We start from the raw sequence: 19,947 nt of genomic DNA, 5'->3' as shown, positions 1-19,947 counted from the left end.
GCAGGAGGGAGGCCCGCTGGACCTCCAGCCAAGGCTTCCTTCCCCCCCCCCCCCGCAAGACCTGTTTGACTGGCTCGGGAGAAAGGCAGGGAGGCTCGCTCTCGATCTCGCTCTCTCTCGCTCTCTGTGTGTGTGTCCTCCCCTCCTCTGGCTTCTTGGAGAGGCTGGCCGGAGACGGAGGGAGGCGGATCAGAGGCAGCAGCCGCCGCCGGGCGGCGTCCCTCCTCCTCCTCCTCCTCTTCTCGCTGCCCCTGCCGGGGTCTCGAGGGCGGTTGAGGCAGCCGCTCCCGGGGCCCCAGCGAGCGGAGAGCCAGCCGGCCGGCCGGGGCGGGCGGGCGAGCGGGGCCATGGAGCGCTGGCAGGGGCGGGTGGCGCTGGTGACGGGCGCCTCCGGGGGCATCGGGGCGGCGGTGGCCCGGGCGCTGGTCCAGCGGGGGATGCAGGTGGTGGGCTGCGCCCGGCGGGTGGACAAGATCGAGGTAGGCGCGGAGACGCGAGAGCGGGGGAAGGAAGGAAGGAAGGAAGGAAGGAAGGAAGGAAGGAAGGAAGGGGGACTTTCCCCCCGGGAAGAAGAGGGGAGAGGGCAAGGGGAGGAAAAGGGGGAAGAAGATTTGGGGGGAGATCGAAACGCAGGGAGGGGGCCCTGGGAGAGGAAAGAGGGGTGGGGGGAAAGGCGGGGGACTCCTTGGGTGGGACTGATTCGGAGGAGGGGAGGAAAAGATGGGGGCCCCGTCTTTTTAGGGGGGGGGAAGAGAGCCTCCTCCCTCTTAGTTTTCTTTCTTTCTTTCTCTGCTCCCCCCTCCTCTCCCTCTCTCCCTCCCTCCCTCTCTCTCTCTCTCTCTCTCTTTCATCCTTCGGGAGACAATGCTGGGGACCCCCCCTCCCTCCGGCCTAGTGCTGTGGGGAGGGGAGGGGGATCCGCCGTGGGGGCCTCCCTGCCCAGGGAACACGTGTCTGGGTCGGAGAGGTGAGAAGTGCAGGGAGCGGGGAGGCTGGGCACCTGTCGGGGAAGGAGGAGCGGGGGGGGGGGTTTGCTCCGATTTTCATCTCCTTTTGTCTGAAGAAGGGAAGGATCCGAAAATAGCCCCTCCCCGAGCATCCTCCCCCTTTTTTCTTTAGGTCCGGGGAATATACTTTTAAAGAGATTTTCTGTGCCATTCAAAACAAGGGGCACGCTCTAAGCTTCTTTTCTGATCTCGCCTTGAAAGGGTGGCGAACATCCTTGGTACCCCCTTTCTACCCCCCCCCCCTCCAAGGAAGGAGTCTCGTCTTGTAGGGCCGGATTTAAAAAAGTGCCTCCCTGCCTTGAATTTCGGGCCAGGCGTTGTCCATTGAGGACGGGCTCCTTGCTGGTCCATGGGCGGCCCCCACTTAACTTTCCTTTCGGGCGTGCAGGTGGGATGGCTTTACTAGGGCAGGTGATCTCTTTCCGAGCCTCTGAAGCCTCTTGGAGGCTTGATCTGGTTGCAAATGAAGGAAGCGGGTTTCTGAATCCGTGCTGGCATTATTGCCAAATAAAAAATTAAAAAAAAAGATGAAGAAGAAACGATAAAAAGAAATACAGTCCTAGGGCTGTTCCAGGTCACTTTGCTTCCAATGATGACTGCTTTCAGAGATCAATCCTGCACTTCGCAAAAGGACTACAGCATGTTTATCACTCCAGGAGAATGGCCCTATATTCAATTTCTGTCGTGTGTCGTGTAAGCAAAGAAAAATAAAGCAAAGCAGCTAGGAAAGGCAGCCCAGGAAGGGAACGGTTCCAAGTTCTAGAGATCAGATGTCACAGCTGCATACGGAAGGAAGGATGGCCTGCGTTCTTCCCGGTGGTGTGGGACTATGGTTCCCAACCTTGGGTCCCCAGTTGTTCGTGGCCTAAAACTCCTGGAAAGTTTCACCATCAGCTGTACTGGCCAGGATTTCTGGGAGTTGTAGCCCATTGAGGTTTGAAGAGGAATAGTATCCAGTCAAAATGGCATCATGCGTCTTCCTGCAGTCTCCCCAGACAAGCAGAGATCCGTAACCATCTGCCATCAAGTCAATTCTGATTTAGGGCAACCCTTTTTCAGGGTTTTGCAGGCAGAGAATATGCAGAAGTGGTTTCCCATTCCTTTCTTCCAGGGGTGCCCTGGGACTGTGCAGCTTGCCCAAGGCTACCCAGGCTGGCTTTTCTCCCAGGTGTGTATGTGTGTGGGGGGGAATCAAACTTCCAACTTCTGGCTGTGCAGCCAGAGACCCTAAAGCACTGAGTTTGTCAGCCAGAGATGGTAAGACCAGAAGACTCTTAATTTAGAGAAAGCACTACAGTATTTAGGTTGTGACGTGTTTGTGTGTTTTACTGTTTTGGAAAAAAAATCAGTCGTCTTGACAGTAAAAGTTTCCAAAAAAAATAATAATTGAAGGCTTAACGCTTGTTGGATGTTCTATTTGTGCTTGGGGGCCACATTCGAGATATCACTGGACTATTGTGGCAGAGGTCAATATTGATGTTTCCAAGCTATATATGTGTGTGTTTGTTTAAACTTCGGAGTAGAGATTTTCAGAAGTTAACATGATGAAATAAGCTGTTCTGAGATGTTGCTGGCTTAAAAGGGGAGACGTCTTTCTGAAAGTACAAGCAGACCTTGGAGTAACAATCCACCGAATTCTCCCTGACAGCCTGAGGTGAAAGGCATTCCTCTTCCACGCATAGAATCTGATTAGACTGGCCCCTGAGCCTTATTTCAACACTGGAGAAGTGGGCGACCTTGTTAGTGTTTTTGAGGCAAGTGGGCTGTTCAAAGAGTGGTGTTATATTTGCTTCCTCCAAAGGCTGAGCAGAGATATGAACTCGTGTTTCCTGTGTCCCAGTCTGGTTCCCTATCCACTACACTGCACTGCCTCTTCACTCCTGAGGGCAGCAGGCAAATCCAGGGGTCGCAGGACAAGCTGTGTGAGGCACATGACTCTGTCCCCCAAGAGAGGGAAGAAGCCGGGGGGGGGCTTTGTGGGGGACCAGCAGCAAGGCTGATGTGTCTTCATGGTACCTGGGGAGCTTCATAGAGCATCTGTGGGTGAAGCAGGGTGTAGGATGATGGAATCTGAGGAATGATCTTCTCTTGCTGACTTCAGGGACCGCCTCCTGATCTGTCCTCCAGTGGTCTGGTCCCGAATATGAAGTCTTGGCAGGCTAAGACAGGAAAACTGACTCTGGCAAGGAAGAACTGCGGGATAGATCTGTGGTTTAAGTTTCTGGCTGCAGAGCCAGAGGTTGGCAGTTCGATTCCCCAGTGGGCCTTTTTGATAGGGGCTGGACTTGATGATCCAGACCATAAGGGTTCTTTCCTGCTCTTCTGTTCTAAGAGGATGGTGGTGGTGATGATGATGAAGAAGAAGGGTGCCCAGAATTGGGGTAAAAGCAATGAAGAGGTCTGGGAAAACAGAGTCCATCCAGAAGCCAAACTTTAAATATCAAGGAGCAATTCCGAGTCGAGTCCAACTGCTTTGAGAAAACCAAGGGAAAGAGTTCAAAAAGTGCAGACAGACAAGCCCCCCAAATCCTGCACAACATGGAGTGTAGTAGGAGGGTGTCAGGATTCCAACAGGCATGAGCTGGAACCACACTCAGACGTTACCTCCAACCAAACTCCTAGTGGCATTCTGAAGTTTACATAGCTCAGCTGCTAGGCCACAATCTCGAACTCAGCTCCGGAGTCAGAATAACACATTTTTATTTTTTTTATTTTTTTTCACGGCCATGATGGGGGACACATTTTGCCCATCCCTGATCTATTTACACACCAGCTTCTTGTTGCTTGGTGATATAATAAATAATTGTGTCCTGTCAAGTCAATTCTGATGGATGGCGACCCTTTTTCAGGGCATTCTAGGTAGAAAGCGCTCAGAAGTGGTTGACCATTCCTTTCTTCTGGGGTCATCCTAGGTCTGTGAAACTTGCCCAAGGCTACCCAGGCTGGCTCTTCTCCCTGGAGACCCAGTGGGGGAATCAAACTCCCAACTTCTAGCTCCGCAGCCAGATGCCTAACCTACTGATCTATACTTGGTGGTATAATGGTGTGTATTTTTTAAAAAGTCCGTTTTATTAGAATGCCACAGAAATACTAACAGTCTTTCTCCCACTCCTTGATAAGAAAGAAGCTGGTGGTATAAAGCACACCGAAACCATGGAGTTCCCGAGGGATATGGAGATATTAAATTTTTGCTACTTTACTGCTTTTGCTTCAGGGTGGTGAGAATTTCTGGTGGTGAAGCCTTTAGCTGCAATAGTGGTGTTCATTTAACTAGGTCTATTACTGATAAATTGTCAGCACTAATTCATTTATTAATAACCCACCTCGGTGGGTGGTAGGGCCGCATATAACAGGAAAACAAAACCTGCCAGAAGAATTACTGTAAATGAACTAATTGTGCAGCTCCATTCGTTGTAATCTCTAAGGCTCATCATTTGGCTTGCCATTCTGTTTCTGGAAGGGCATTGTTCTGTGGTTAGAATGGCTAACCAGGATCAGAGAGGTAAAGGTAAAGGTTCCCCTTCACAATTTTTGTCCAGTCGTGTTCGACTCTAGGGGGCAGTGCTCATCCCCGTCTCCAAGCAATAGAGCCAGCGTTTGTCCAAAGACAATCTTACCGTGGTCACATGGCCAGTGCGACTTAGACACGGAACGCTGTTACCTTCCCACCAAGGTGGTCCCTATTTATCTTCTTGCATTTGCATGCTTTCAAACCGCTAGGTTGGCAGGAGCTGGGACAAGCGACGGGAGCTCACTCCATCGCGTGGATTCGATCTTATGACTGCTGGTCTTCTGACCCTGCAGCACAGGCTTCTGCGGTTTAGCCCGCAGCGCCATCAATTCCCCCAGGATCAGAGAGAGCCAAGTTCAAATCCTGCCATTACAGCTGGACTTTTTAGCAACTGATTCCTAAGTTCCACTTTCGGAGTACAAGTCAGCTTGTCTGTTGCTCCGGAGAAAGCAAGTGACTTCGGTTTTGTTGATGTTGGGCTTTAGCCTCCCAATTTCAAAAAACCAAAATGAAACTCAAATACTAAGCAGAAAACTAGTTTTGTCAGCTGCTCTTCTTCATTTCTGTGCTCCAAATCCTGCTCCCGTACGGGCAGTAGCATAGTAGCTTTTGAAAAGCAGGCGACAAAACCATGGGAGTTCCCATCGCTATGCCTGCAAGGAAAGTTCAAAACTGGTACATTGGTCTACATTGACCAGTTAGTTCCACCAGTTTGCATCTCCATCAAGGACGAGTATTTTGTAGATCTAAGGAATATGAATTGCCCATTGAAGACCAATCCAACCAAAATACTTGGTGCTTCCAAGTTCTAACGAGGCTGGGCTGAGAATGTTAGGTGGTGGTAGTGATGGTGGATGATTTTGTCTTTTCTCATGACAGAATCCCAAGCTTCAGGCCCCTGACACCTCTACAGCACCAAGCAAGGGCAACAAACAAAGAAATCTGTAAAATTGTTAAGAGGGATCCCTTTGGGAGCTCACAAACCTATCTGTGCGCATTATTCACAGTTCCGTGCAAATCTTGCACACAGCTGGGAGAATATCCCTTTCTGCAGGACACCTCCCAAAATCTTTGGCTGCAAGATCTGGGGCACGGTAGTCCAAAAGAGTAACTTTTCCAAGCTGTGCTGCTGCAGTTCTGTGGTTTGGGAAAAGGACATCTGCTCAAAGGCACGAGAGTAAGAGATGTCCTTGATAGCGGCCCTGATCAAAGGTGCCGTTTATGGTTCTGGGTGGCACTGCCAAGGTACAAGCTCACGGCGAAACGAGGCCATGATCAGCGTGGCATTACAGACTCTGTGGCCGAGCAGCCCAGACGGCTCTGTGGAGGAATGAAAAGGAATTGGCATGCCAGGAAGGTGGAAGAAAGATCTGAACGATCAGCTGTAAAAATTCACCCTCCTATTTTATGACAGGTACAGCGGCTACTCAGGCGCCATCCAGACTAGAACTGAGGAACAGAAGCATAGCGCCGGGGTGGGGAACATACAGCCCTGGGACTCAATCTGGCCCTCCTGGGGTCCCAATCCTTTCTCCCACGCTTCCTTCTGATGGCCATGCCCCTTCCCCATTACACCACAGCTTGACCATTTTTTAAAAGTATTGCACATAATTTTTCTCTGGTTTAAAAGATAGGCAAGATTCTCCTCCTCCTCTATGGAAGAGCCAGAACCCCTGTTGTCATCCTATTATTTTTTTCAGCCCCCCCCCCCCAAATTATACCTTCACAAGCTTCCTGGACATGCACTTCCACTCTAAAAACAAGATGCACACGGTGCATCTTGCTTTAACCCCCTGTCCTATTGCGAGAACCCAGAAAGAATCCACCTTGTGATGCATCCAGGAGAGGATTTGGGAGGGGCTGAAATGTGGTGTTTGGCACCTCCAGAGTTGTCCTCGCTCGCACTCTTCTGCTTGTGAGGAAATGCACAATTACAGCATCGTTGCCAAAGGGCCAACTAACGCTCACTCTGAAGTGTCTCGACCCTTACCTCCTAAGGCAGCCTCGTCCACTGCCAAAGCATTCTCATTATTGACACTTTTCTTCTAATGCAGTTATGGGACGTCTCAAGACATTTGGCCGCCTGAGGCAGAGCAGCACCCCCCCCCCCCAAAACCTAAAGGCACAGGACTCAAGAGACAGGTAGCAGAAGCTCCCACAAATTCTTCTCCCCCATAAAATGGCGCAGGGACAAAGAAATCAACCATTTTATTACTGCACAAGGTCATAAATCTGACCGTCTCACCATACCTCATGGTAGGGCCGGCCCTGCCGGGTTATCAGGAACTTGGCAAACAGTGACTCTTTGAAAAGCTAGTTTTGGTAGCCGTTTGCCTTAGAAAGATAATGTCTACTGAAAATAGCTCTAGGGACTCCTATCTTGGAGTTCAAGGTCCAATCTATATTTAGCTGCCACAGTACACACCCAAGGAACTGTTGGGGTTATCGGCTGTTCCTGAAATCCTGTCTCGCAAGGTCATTGACCTTGGGGTGGGGCAGAGCTTTAAGAATCAGGTATATCAGAAACCAGAAGTTGGGGGAAGCACGCTGGTGAGTTAAAAGCTGTGTACGGCTTGGTATTTCAGAGGTATTTGAGTATTCCTTATGCCATGGTTAAGGGAGGAAGGTTCATCTTACTCACAGTCACTAAGAGTATAACAGCAGCAACAGCAACAACAACAGCAACAACCAAAAACCTAAGTCTCTGTTAAATACATATTGTGCCAATATTTAACAGATACTTAGGAATTTTGGCTAAAACTTGTATGAGTTATATAATAGCAATGCTTTTTATAATTTTGATTGACTGTGCCTGGTGTTTTGAATCATCATCGTCACCATCATCCTAACAGAGCTGGAAGGGACCCTAGGAACCATGGAGTCCAGTCCCTGTCAAGGAGGCCCAGTGAAGAACTCCCAACCAGATGCTTAAATGACTGAGCTGCAGCAGCCCTAAGGAGAGAGGAGAGTCCATATCTCAGAGAAATCGGTTCTTGTGTATCAAATGTCAGGGACAGAGGTCGTCCCAGCTTGGGTAGGGATCATTTGGATCGGGCTTTCCATGATGTGGTTGGAACCATCTTAAGGATGAGATAGGATGCAATGGTGACCAAAACGTTTTGCATATCAACAGTGAGTGAGTAAAGTAGGTGCTGGTATAAGCCACACGTGGCCTTGCTTGTTTTTGTGCTTCTGCCCCACTGAATGGTGGCGCTGAAGCAGCAAAAACCCCTAAGTTTCCATCCCAAAACAAGGTGCATGGGGAACGCACACCTTGTTTTCATTGTCCTGCTGAGTTTCAGCCCTGCAGGGGTAAGAATGTCATTAGCACCAAAAATTGCTCATGTAGAAGAAGATGCACGTTCCTTGTGAGGCCCTCCTAAGTACCACTGGGGGTGATTCAGCACCTTTTGTCTCGATTGTGCTGCAGAAAGAAAGCTAGCCTTGCCCTTGATAGTTTCCAGCATTTGGAACAATTTTCTTAATTTGCCATTGCATAATCCTGCATATTCCTGCCCAGAGCCTGGTAAAAGTCCTTGTATCTTGCATTTAGTGTGTTGGGCTTTCTGACTGATCACTGAAAGGTGAACAGGGGCATAGATTTCAAGTCTGGTTGCTCAGGCCCATATCTCTGGGGAATTCCAGCAAGGAAAATTGATTTGTGAGAGAGAATATATATTTCCTTAATATCCGGTTTAACTCATCAAGGCTAGTCTTGCTATTTCTCCTTGCACAGTCCTCCTAGAAAGCTTGAAACTTCTTCGTGTGGAAGTCTTAGGGACATAACGTTTGGATAGTGACCTTCAGCCCCCTCAGTGGCAGTAAGAAAGTGGGAATTAAATTGCGGAAAGAAGTAAAAATCAGGATTTAGAACGGGCACTCATTCAGCTGCAAGCAAGCCACAGGTAAATCACTTCTGAGGTGCTCTGTACCTCGAAAACCCTAGAAAGTGCTGCCTTAATCAGAACTGTCTTGACAGCACAGAATTATTGTCATCATTTTGTGTAGTCAAAGGTGTAGTCAATGGTCATGAAAACATGAAAAGAAAAAAGAGCTGAGATGTCTATATTTAGCAAGCTGGCCATGAAGCCTTCTTCCCAGAAAAAAAAAGCGTACCATATTGTGGTCTAAGCTGTCTTCAGCTCATTTTCCTGCTCCATCCCATGAAAGGTATCCTAAAATCAAAGAGTCTGTTTCCAGTTCCTGAGTAAACCCATTGAATCTGTGGTGTTGGTTGACCTTTTACTAATTCCTTGAATCTATAGGGGTGGGAGCGAACTGTTGGATTTAGGCCACAACATTTTCCTTCCTTTTTAAAAATTCTTTTCCTCTTCCCCTCCATCGGGTTTTCATCCTGATAATTCCAAAGTCTCCCCTAAATGCGACGCAGGAAGCAGGAGACAAACGGAAGAGATGTACAGCCCGGCTGGCTGAGAACGGTTAATTATTCCGCCAGCTCAAACATTACCCCCTCCCTGTATGCGGATGCCCTTTTCCCCTCATCTTCTGGAAGGCTTTGATGCTAATGAGAACGAACATCCCGTCTATGGCCTGTCAGCCCCGAATGTCTGCGAGAAGGTTTCAGAATGAGAGGAGATGTCACATGATGTCTGGATTCCACCGCTTGGCGGTATGGGGGGCAAATAAAGCATGAAATATCAAAGTCATAGACCTGAGGTTGTTTCCTCTCCCCCCCCCCCCCCCCCGTTAACAGAGGAAAATAAGAAGCATTTTTAAAAAACCCACCTCAATAGTTATGGTTTTAACCAAGGTCAAAGATTTCTAGACCAGAGTTACATTCCTCTGTTTAAAAAACAACAGTGGTTTCATTTGTATCCAATCCTAATCAAAGGTCTGCAGGATAATCTATGAGTCACAATAAACAATGATTTGACACCGTGGTATTTGGCACCTGGTTTCGTCGCCAGCAGCTCCCTTTGTCAGATATGCTTTCCAGCAGGCCATTAAAAAAGAATAGTAATACTGTAATCGTGTGCCATCAAGTCCATGCTGAGTTATAGCGCCCCTTTTCAGGGTTTTCTAGGCAGAGAATACTCAGAAATCATTCCCCATTCCCTTCTTCTGGGGTGTCCTGGGACTGTGCAGCTCGCCCAAGGCCACCCAGGCTGGCTATACTTCGCAGGAGGCACAGTGGAGGGATCGAACTCCCAACCTCTGGCTTCCTCAGCCAGATAACTAAATTACCAAGTTATCCAACCAGTTCAGAAGTGGTTTCCCATTTCCTTTCTCTGCAGACCCTTTGGGACTGTGCAGCTTGCCCATGGCTACCCAGGATGGCTCTTCTCCCAGGAGGCCCAGTGCGAGAATCGAACTCCCAACCTCTCGCTCCGCAGCCAGGTGCCGAACTCACTGAGCTACCCTTGTAGTGCACTCCATGAAACCCCTTGCCAAACAAAATATGTTGATTTTTTCACTGTCTCTAGACTCTTGTTGCATTTGACTTTGCGACGGCTATGTTTTGTTTTAATTAAAACAGTCAGTGGCATTGATTGATCACGATCACGAGTTCTCTGCTTTTTGTACTGGCCCTATTGAGTGCTTTTTAACATTTAACATTTATTCATGTCGAAGCTCACTCTGTTTACATCCCACCTTTTCTGGAGGTGAGGCTTCAAGCGGGCACGTTGCTTAACTTAATTCTTTTCAAAATGGCAATTAAAATATAGCATGGACATCAAAATGAAAGGTGTCCGTGACCGTCGAAAGCCAGAGATGGGGAAAAAAGTGCTTGTGGGATTACAAATCCCAACGCGGCTAGTGGAGTCTGGGAATTGTAATACAAAGCGAGACTTCTTCCCGGGTTCTGAGTTGGTTTGCTCTTAATTGATCAGGATGGAAAGTGAGTTGATTTGAGTGTGTGTGTGTTTGTGTACCATTTTACCCTTAGCTATCCTGCCACCCCAATCAATTCCATCTTGACAGGGCTGAACGGTGGGAACTTTAATCTCCAGTTTTGCCTCAGAGTGCTTTGCTGATGCTCTGCCAGAACACTTGCCATCCCAAAAGCGCCGTATTAAATGCTCTTGAGGGAATATCTCCCGTAATTCTCCTGACCTAGCGGTACTACAGATCGGTTCTTACAACCAACATCGTGATTGATCGGCACGGTTTCTATTTTTTTAAAATTAATTATTGCTTATTCAGAGAAAACAGGGAAAACCTTTTAACATCCCATGGCCAAAGAGATAGCCATAAAGAGATTTAGGAACATTATTTGTGCCTGCTCGCACCCGGTATTGTGAATTTTGTTGTATGGGTATACTATGTATATACTTACAATGACAATAAATTTTTATTATTATTCAGAGGTCCCTTAGAGATCATCTAGGTGAACCCCCTTGATTATACACATCTGTAGAGTGACCACGTCTGGGATACTGTGTGAGGTTCAGGTCACCATGCAGGAGAGGTGCAGAAGAGGACAACCATGTGATCGAACGTTGTAGCTACTTCCTTGTGAAGGAAAGTTACCATATCTGAGTCTGCCCTATAACATGGGTGGGTAATATATAATTCTCCAGATTGTAACTCTGATCGTTCCTCACTATGAGCTGTGCTGGCTGGAGAGGACGATGTATTTGCTATGTGTTAGTTACTCCTAAATCTTTGGGGCACAGCTCCGTTTTTCTGTCCCGCCGCACCTCTGCCCCTCCTTCTATTATTGACTGTACTCTGGGCGAGAGGGAGGCCAGTTTCGGCAAGACGGTGCAAATGGAGAGTTAGGGCTTGCAGAAAACTCTCGCGCTGTGAATTTGCCTCACATCTCTGAGGAGAAGGGCTTCTGGCCCCTCTGCGCCAGCTGGAAGCCAGAATGGAAGATTTCTGAGCCCCACGGTGGCCGTCTCTGACAAATATTTGAAATCTTGACATGGGGCAGAGATAGGGCAGTCTGATGTGTGACTTGAGCAGACCATAAAGGAAAGAAGAAGGGGCAGTTATTTTCAAAGTTTCCTTCTTTCTTAGATCCTCTTTCAGAACACTTTCTGAGGATGACCAGCTTTCCTCAGAGCTTGGGGAAAATTGCTTTTTGGGAGGGACTACATATCCCATAATTCTTTTTTGGGGGGATTACAACCCCCCAGAGTTCTTTTTTTTTTAGGGGCTACAATTCCCATAATTCATTTTCTGGAGACTACACATCCCATCTACCCAACTGCCACTGAATTTTGTCTTGCCTTGTTCTTCTCTTATAGCAGGAAGGTCATGATCCTCCCCTGCGGGCTTCCAGTCATGGCCGGTTTTGATCTTGACCTTCTCCGTTTCCTCTTTTCTCTTGTTCTGTTCTAGAAATTGGCAGCGGAGTGCCAGAGCGCTGGTTATCTGGGCGTCCTCATCCCCTACAAGTGTGACCTTTCGGTCGAGGAGGAAATCCTCTCCATGTTCTCTGCCATCAAGACCCTCCACCAAGGTGTGGACGTGTGCATCAACAACGCCGGCTTGGCGCGGCCAGAACCCTTGCTATCTGGCAAGACAGAGGGTTGGAGGACCATGATTGATGTGAGTAGAGAAGACCGGGATTTGTGATTGGATCCAAATGAATCCAAGGCCGACGACGTGGGGGACCAATAAGGCAGCAGGATTTGCAAAGAGATTTTATGGCTAAAGCCAGCAGAACAGCATCCCCATTACATGTGATTTAGGGGCCAAAACCTGAGGCCAAGAGGTGGATCCTTATGATGTCAGAGGGTTGGGTTGTGATGTCACAGGAGGTCAAGGCATGGAAGGGTTGGGAGGGTTACCTCCCCTCCCCCTCCCCCTGCCCTGCTCTGCACCACTGCTGTTCTGGCTTCTGCACCAAGAAGGTTCAGAAGACACAGTGCTGGTGCCCCATTCCCTCCCTGGATCCAAACGAGTCTAATTCTGAGAGAAATGGAGGGTGCAGGGTGGGACAAACCCAAGGAGGCCTTCTTATCCCAGGACCTTTTGGTCAGCCAGATGTTTTGGGAAGATCCACAAGGGGTGGGAGGCCCTTGTTTTGTCCTCTGCATTCAGGGGTGTAGTGGCATTGGGAATCTTGGGGGTTGCAGCATTCGGATCCTATGAGGCACAGTGAGGAACTGAACTCCCAACCGCTGCCTCCGCAGTCAGAGAGCTAAACCACTGAGCAGTCCTTCCTTTAAAGAAGAACTGTGGCTTCCCTTTGAGGAGTCTAGAAATGCCATTCTCAATTTCTTGATGACGATGGTTGCCCCCAGTGCACTAGAACTCCCGTTGTCCCCAACCACTCCTTGTGATCTTGCTTGGGGTTGATGCAAGCTGCCATTCCGTTGGCCTCCAGAAGCTCTGGATAACAACCTCCATCCTCCTCCTGCTCCTTGGCCCTGCCAAGAGTTTGTTTGGAACTTGGCAGCCCAAACAGTTCTGGGCAAAGTACTTTTCCGCCTGGGTCTTCCCTGCTCCAGCAGGGGAACTCCCAGCCCTGGGCAATGGGGCTATTTGTTTGCACCCGTCCCCTTTGAACACTTCCTTGGCCGGACTCTGCGTTGATCTTTGGACGCTGTCCTCCGCCCCCCCCCCATGGCCGTGAAACTTTATTTTGAAGGGATTAGCATGCTTCAAACAAGCCATCTCAGATAACTTTGTGCTTTTAGTATTGAATTTATTTACTGTTTTTAATATAATCTTTGTTTAATTATTTTAAAATATTTGCATGCTTGTTGCTTTCAGCTTTTAAATACTGTATTGTACTTTGGTGGAAGCTGCCTCAGGCCCTTTTAAGGAGGAAGGTGTGTGTGTGTGTGGGGGAAGCTGCAACTTTCATCACACCAAGCTAACATTTCCTCAAAGGCATGAAATGTCATACTGGCTAAAGGATTGTGAGTGATGTAGTCCTTTAAAACAAGAAAAAAAAACTTTTCCAAGCTCTGATCGCTGTGCCTGTAAACAGCTTTCCCCGTCTGCTTTTTCAGGTCAATGTGATGGCGGTCAGCATCTGCACACGGGAAGCTTACCAGTCTATGAAAGAGAGAAACGTCGATGATGGCCATATCATTAACATCAACAGGTGGGAGATCTGGAGGGGGGGGGTGCGTGCTAGGTGGGGAAGATGGGTGTTGTAGTCCAAAAGGGCTGGTGGGGAGGCGGTAACATCAGAAGTTAGTTTTGCTGGGGCTCATGTCCTAAATGGTTGGTTTGTTTGTGAGCAGCTGTCTACTGCTTTTCTCCCCAGCAAAGCTCCCTATATGAATGTCTACACAGTAGCACCCCCGTATCCGCAGAATCGGTATCTGTGGTTTCTCTTATCTGTAGTCTGAAAATATTAAAAGAAGAAAATGAGAAATACATATATTCTCAATATATTTCCCAGAATTGGCCACTAAGAGGCACAGACCACGTTGTGTTTTTGTTGTTGAAGAATATAACAACATTTTGTTGCTGAAGAATACATTGCACCCTCTAGTGGCTAATTCTGGTAATACATGGGGGAAATTCTGTATTTTTTTTCCTTTTATCATCTTATGTGCTATTATCCATGGTTTCAGCATCTACAGGAGGGGCTTGGAACCAATTCCCTACAGATATGGGGATATTACAGATAATCTACTGTAGATTAAAACATCTAAAAACATTTAAGAGTGGATTCAAGACATTCCTTAGAAGCAGATCCAAATATTCAATAAAAGTAGGTTTCTTTTTAATAATTAACCCCCCCCCCCCATCTGTATACAATTTTTTCACTTGTTCGCTTCTGGCTCTTTTTGCTCCCCTGCTCCTTCCCAGCATGAATGGCCACAGTGTGGTCCCTCAGTCCGTCGTGCATTTTTACAGTGCTACCAAATACGCGGTCACGGCGTTGACCGAAGGGCTACGGCAAGAACTCAGAGAAGCCGGGACGCATATACGAGCCACGGTGAGTCCCGCTGGTGGGAGAGAGTTGCAGCTCTGACCACCCGTGTTGCAGGGCGAGCTGCTCCCATGGTCAACATCTGGCCTCTTTTGGTTGAAAAGGAATCAGGCAAAGCTGGGGCTATAGAGGACGCTTCCCTGGTTATCCTTCTGGATAGCCATTCCAACCAGTTAATAGTAGATAAAAATTGACCATGAAAAGACAATATTTAAAAACTTTAAAAAATGAGTATACAAATAACTAAAAAGGATTGCATGAATTCTGCACCAGAAAATGGTAAACAAACGCAACACGTTTGAAGCGGTAAGGCACAACGATCCATGTAATAGCCCCACTCAGCTAACCAGTCATTGAGGGAGAGCCTCCCTGAAGGGAAAGATCTTGGCCTGCTTGCCAAAGGACAGCAGAGTTAGGGCCTGGCTGGCCTCCAGTGGGGAGGAGTTCCATAGTCTGGGAGGAGCAACAGAGAAGGCCCTCTCCTGTGTCCAGACATGATCATTTCAGTACATCTTTGCCTATTTGAATCAACTATTGTGATTGGGATATTCCCCTGGCATTTCCCTGCTTTTGCACTAATTATGATGTGATGATGACGGAGCAAAGGTTACTTTGTTGGCATTGTAATGGGGGAAAGAGTTGCTAATTCTCCTAGGATAGTGTTTTAATTCTTTTCTTCTTTTTCTGTCCCCTTCCTCTTTTCTTTTCTTAGTGTATATCTCCAGGACTGGTAGAAACTGGATTTGCTTTTAAACTCCACGATAACGATCCAGAGCAGGCGGCAGCAACGTATGAAAGCATTATGGTAGGCTGTGGAGCCTGTGGATTTTGGGTGTTGGTGGAAGAGGAGAGGGGATGAAGGTTTTTGGAAAGGCAGAGCTGCGTGGGTGTGTGGGTTCACATACGCAGGCATATATGTGCATCTGTTCTGCACCCCTGAATTAATCTGCCAGCCTGGGTAGCCTTGGGCAAGCGGCAGAGTCCCAGAGCTACCCCCACAAGAAGGGAATGGTGAACCACTTCTGAGTATTCTCTGCCTGGAAAATGATGAAAAGAGTTGCCATAAGTCAGAATTGACCTGATGACCCCTGGATGGTATGATTAAAACATCTTGGGCTGCCCCTGCCCGTTGATGGAAAAGCCGGACAGTCATCGGCCCAGTTGCTTTTGTGGGGGAAAAGCTAAAATCTCGAACTGGAAACAGGAGGTGAGTTGGGGGAATGTCAGGAGAAGGCCTGAGAGTAGACCGGTTGGACTAGGGGTTCCCATCCTTGGGTAGCCCAGATGTTCTTGGATTACAACGCCCGGAAATCCTGGCCAGCACAGCGAGTGGTGAAGGCTTCTGGGAGTTGTAGTCCAAGAACATCTGGAGACCTGAGGTCAGGAACCACCATACAGTATCTTGAAGCTTGATCCTCTGTCCTCATGGCCACCCTCCAGCCTCAAACTAATCTGTAATACTTTGCTTTTTCCTCTTTTTTCCCCAGTGTCTAAAAGCCGAAGATCTGGCCAACGCGGTCATATATGTCCTCAGCGCTCCTCCTCACGTCCAGGTAGGTAGAGAGCTGGGTTCCTCTCTGTAGCCAGAGAGCCCGGGAGTCAATTTTGGAAGCTGCCATTCAGAACAGGCAATTTGTACAATTCTGACTGAAACTAAGCATCGGCTCTTGTATAGTTCAAGAAGAGAATAGAGGACGTTTTCCCTTCGCTCGATCTCATCGTTCCTAATTGGCATCTCTTAAGCCTCCACCTCAGCTCCTGTTCCCAGAAAAACAGGGCCCTGGAGGGTGACCCTTTCGTTCGGATTGGAGCAGGATCTTAGCAAGTCACAGCCCTTTCAAGTGTTGAAAACAATAAATGGTATATTGTGCTCAAAAAGGTGCACACCATGAAATAGAGGGCAAATTGTTCATTTTTAGATCTCAGTTTCCCCTGTTATCGGGGAGAGGGGCAAGAGGACTCCACCAATTCAGTGCTTAGGTATTTGGCTGAGGAACCAGAAGTTGGGAGTTCAACTCTTGGGAGAAGAGCCAGCCTGGGTGCCCGTGGGCAAGCTGCACCGTCCCACAGCACCCCTAGAGGAAGGGAATGGTAAAAACCACTTCTGTGTATTCTTTAACAAGATAACCCCGAAGACCGTGTTGGCATAAGTCAGAATTGACATATTGGCACATGATTATCATTGTCAATGGGGCTGCATTAGGTGGCTGCATGCGGTCCAGGGGGCACGTGGTTCCCATCCCTGGGGTCAAATGAAGCAGCAAGATGGCATTCATGTATGGCCAGCTGTTATCTGGAGGAGCCCCTTAGAGGAGAGGACAGCAGCACGGCCCTCCTGAGATTTTGGAATACAACTCCCACAAAGGCCTTTTCCACTCCTGGCCATGTTAGATGGGTCTTTTGGGAACTGACGTCCACAATAAAGGGGGAGGGGAAGGACTCCGTCTTGACTCAGAAAGATCTGTTTCTTTCCCAAGCATCCCTCAGGTGGGGTAGCACACCTGACGTTGCTTGTCGGCTCTGCTCTGCTTCCATGTATAGGATTTGGGTGGGTGGATAAACCCTGCCCTTTGCCTCAGGCAGTGAAATAATTTGGGTCATGGAGGTGGGAAGAGAAGGCTGGGCACCATGTTGTTATTTCTGAAAGCGTGCCAAGGGGATGTGCTTGGAAGATTTTAGAGTCCCCAGATGGGAGACTGTAAACTATACATTTCTGGATGCCATTTCGGATTCTGTTTTTGAACTAGTGCTCCCAGAATTTCTAAGATTCTGGGAACAGCAATCAAAAAATCCCCCAACTTTCTCAAGCTTCTCTCCGAATGGAGAAAACCAACCTCCTGTCGTTCTTCAGGCTTTCTCTTTATCGCCTCACAAAGACAAACTGACTGCTCGAGTGTTCAATGGTCTTTTTCAGATCGGTGACATTCAAATGAGGCCGACCGAGCAGGTGTCGTAGTGGAAGATTCGCACTCGATTCTGTGCCGCGAGAGGGAGAGAGACAGACCCTTCGACCATGGGGTTTTTTTCTTCAGCTATCTGGGGCCGTTCTGAGGGCCGCAGGTGAAGAATGAATACGGTATTTCCCCGTTACTTTCCTCTTTCTAACCCGACACCCATTTGGGGGTAAACTCAGAACAGAGAGTTGCCGAGGTTGCCTGTTGGGGACTGTATAACTTGGTTCCATTCCTTAAATTGAAGTTAATTCTGGAGGCGACTTCAGAACGGACTCCCTGTAACACACACTGTCCTCGTCAAGAAGTGATGTCATGGAGATTCAACACAAGATGGACCTGTGCTGATGTTTGTGGAGCAGTTTATCCAACAATCCTGTGTCTCTCTCGCTGACACACCTGGGTTGTCCCAACACAACTAAATGGGACACAAATTGTTTCTACTGTCCTTTTTTGTTTTTTTCTGTTGTCTTTGCATAATGCGTCCCAGGTGTCAGTATCTCAATTCCTCCTGCATGGATATGATTCCTGCAAAGACCGTTTGTTCTGGGAATACTAGAGGCTGAGTTTTCCCCTTAATACCTGTCCAGTGGCTCTACACTTCAATCTTCATATCAAATATTCCATCTGTCTCTCTTTTTTTAAAAAAAAACATTCTGGGGAAACTTTCCCCTTTCACAAAACTACACTTCCCAGGATCCTTTGGGAAGAGGGAACAATGATTTAACATCCATAATGTGGATCTGTCCCTGTCTGGGTAATATGAACTAGTGGTTGCAGCTATTATATACTGTGAACATTCAGCTAAAAGCATTACTGTTTGGAAATAGTATCTTATTCTTTCTTATAAATTATAGGGTGTGGAGAGAAATGGTGTCTTTATGAGAGTTGCGTAGGTATGTTTATGTTTAAAGGGATTCACACTGCTATTTTTTTTAAAAAGTATTTTTTTCACTAACTTTGGTTGTGCGCTCCAGCACAGGAGAAGGGAGGTTGCACAACCAGACGGAAGGGATGCCTCCAGCAATCTTGAAGAGCAAAGATGGAGAAAATCGGGTTGGAAACTGTTGTGACTATCCATGTTGTTAGAGTCCCAAACTAGAGCTGTGAGAAATTTTGTTTTTCTTTTTGTTTGGGGCATTCAGCAGGAAAAAACAATTCAGGGGTGTGGAACATCAGACTCCTGGGCCAAATCTGACCAGAGTTCCTCAGATGGCCACATTCCTTTCCCTGTAATATTATCATTCATTGGTTCCTCAACTTTTGTACATTCCCTCCCACACCTTATACAGGTTGAAATGCTACTTCCTACAACCAGCAAGATGTTTAGGACATAATATATTAGTCATTTTGGATTCATCCTTTTTATCTTTGGCTCTGTCTATCCCCAGGAAACACATGTGAAATATTCAAGGAATGACCCACCATGGCTACTCTCCAGGGAGTTTCTGAGCGGGATTTGAACCTGGGTCTCCTCGTTCCTAATCCGACACTCTGTCCATGACACCACACTGGCTGTTTCACCAAATTAGAGATGTACAATTTCCGAAAATCTCCATTTTTTCTGGTAAAAAAGCCATTTTTGTTCTCTGTTCTTTTTCCAGAAAAAAATGGAAATTTTCGGAAATTCTACACCTTTACACCCAACCCTCCATACTTCCATGTACTATTCTGTCTTTTACATACCAGCAGTTCTGATAAATGCTGACCTGAGGATCCAGTTAGAAAACCTGGATGTTACCCCCTCATTCTGCCCTGCTCTATATATATATATATATATATATATATATATATATATATATATATATATATATATATATATATATATATAGCAGGGCAGAATGAGGGGGTAACATCCAGGTTTTCTAACTGGATCCTCAGGGAATAAGGGAATAAACTGAGCAGGTGTGTTTAGATACACACACAAACCCCCTCAAAGACAGGTTGCCCGATGGCAGTTTGGTCCCCCTGAAATGATATAACATATTGATATGTTTCACAATGGGAATTGTAAATAAAAACAAAGGGAGAAATGTCTACAATCAATCTTCTTTGTTTACACGCACTCTCCCTTTTTCTTTTTCTCTGATTGCTACAAGTACCCACCGAGTTTGCACAGTATAGCATTTTATGAGACCATTAAGTGCAGGCTTATTCACAAAGAGCTGGCTGGGTAGCTCAGTGAGTTAGAGCTCTGGCTGTGGAGCCAGAAGTTGTGAGTTCGATTCCGCCACTGACCCTCCCGTTAGGAGGAGAGCCAGCCCGGGTGGCCTTGGGCAAACTGCACAGACTCAGGGCACCCCGGGAAGAATCAACCACTTCTGTATATTCCTACCTGGAAAACCCTGAAAAGGGTCACAATTCAGAATCAACTTGAGAGCATATCATCATCATCATCATCATTCAGAAAGCCAGTTTCACTATATTCTTTGGGGCTGCTCCCAAGGAAAAAGAATGCTCAACAAATGTCTGCATACATTGTTTCTGTAATCACTACAATAGTCTAGTAAGGTGGTCCACTGTTATTCTCGTATGGTAAGCCTGCTAAGCTGAGAATCTGTGACCTGCAGTAGAAAGTGCTCAGGAGAGAGAAAATAGGACTCCATGGGTTCA

General features: G+C 47.4%; 1 protein-coding gene across 1 annotated transcript; it reads left to right on the top strand.

Annotated features, from left to right (window-relative positions):
* Positions 1-209: 209 nt before the first annotated feature.
* DHRS11 (dehydrogenase/reductase 11) lies at positions 210-18,695 on the top strand. The gene is made up of 7 exons (XM_072978531.2): positions 210-479; positions 11,827-12,036; positions 13,449-13,543; positions 14,260-14,389; positions 15,096-15,188; positions 15,871-15,936; positions 17,298-18,695. The coding sequence occupies exons 1-7, from the start codon at positions 348-350 to the stop codon at positions 17,337-17,339; spliced, it is 768 nt and encodes a 255-aa protein (XP_072834632.2). The 5' UTR covers positions 210-347; the 3' UTR covers positions 17,340-18,695.
* The last annotated feature ends 1,252 nt before the right edge of the window (positions 18,696-19,947 follow it).

This window comes from Pogona vitticeps, chromosome 7 (assembly GCF_051106095.1).
Source record: "Pogona vitticeps strain Pit_001003342236 chromosome 7, PviZW2.1, whole genome shotgun sequence".
Lineage (NCBI taxonomy): Eukaryota > Metazoa > Chordata > Lepidosauria > Squamata > Agamidae > Pogona > Pogona vitticeps.
This window is presented reverse-complemented; position numbering and strand designations above follow the sequence as displayed.

Bases quoted from the DNA above. Each gene is read 5' to 3' on its own strand.
- DHRS11 (XM_072978531.2), top strand. From the start codon at position 348: ATGGAGCGCTGGCAGGGGCGGGTGGCGCTGGTGACGGGCGCCTCCGGG. The intron at 14,390-15,095 runs GTGAGTCCCGCT...TTCTTTTCTTAG, and splicing joins GGACGCATATACGAGCCACG to TGTATATCTCCAGGACTGGT. The intron at 15,189-15,870 runs GTAGGCTGTGGA...TTTTTTCCCCAG, and splicing joins CAACGTATGAAAGCATTATG to TGTCTAAAAGCCGAAGATCT.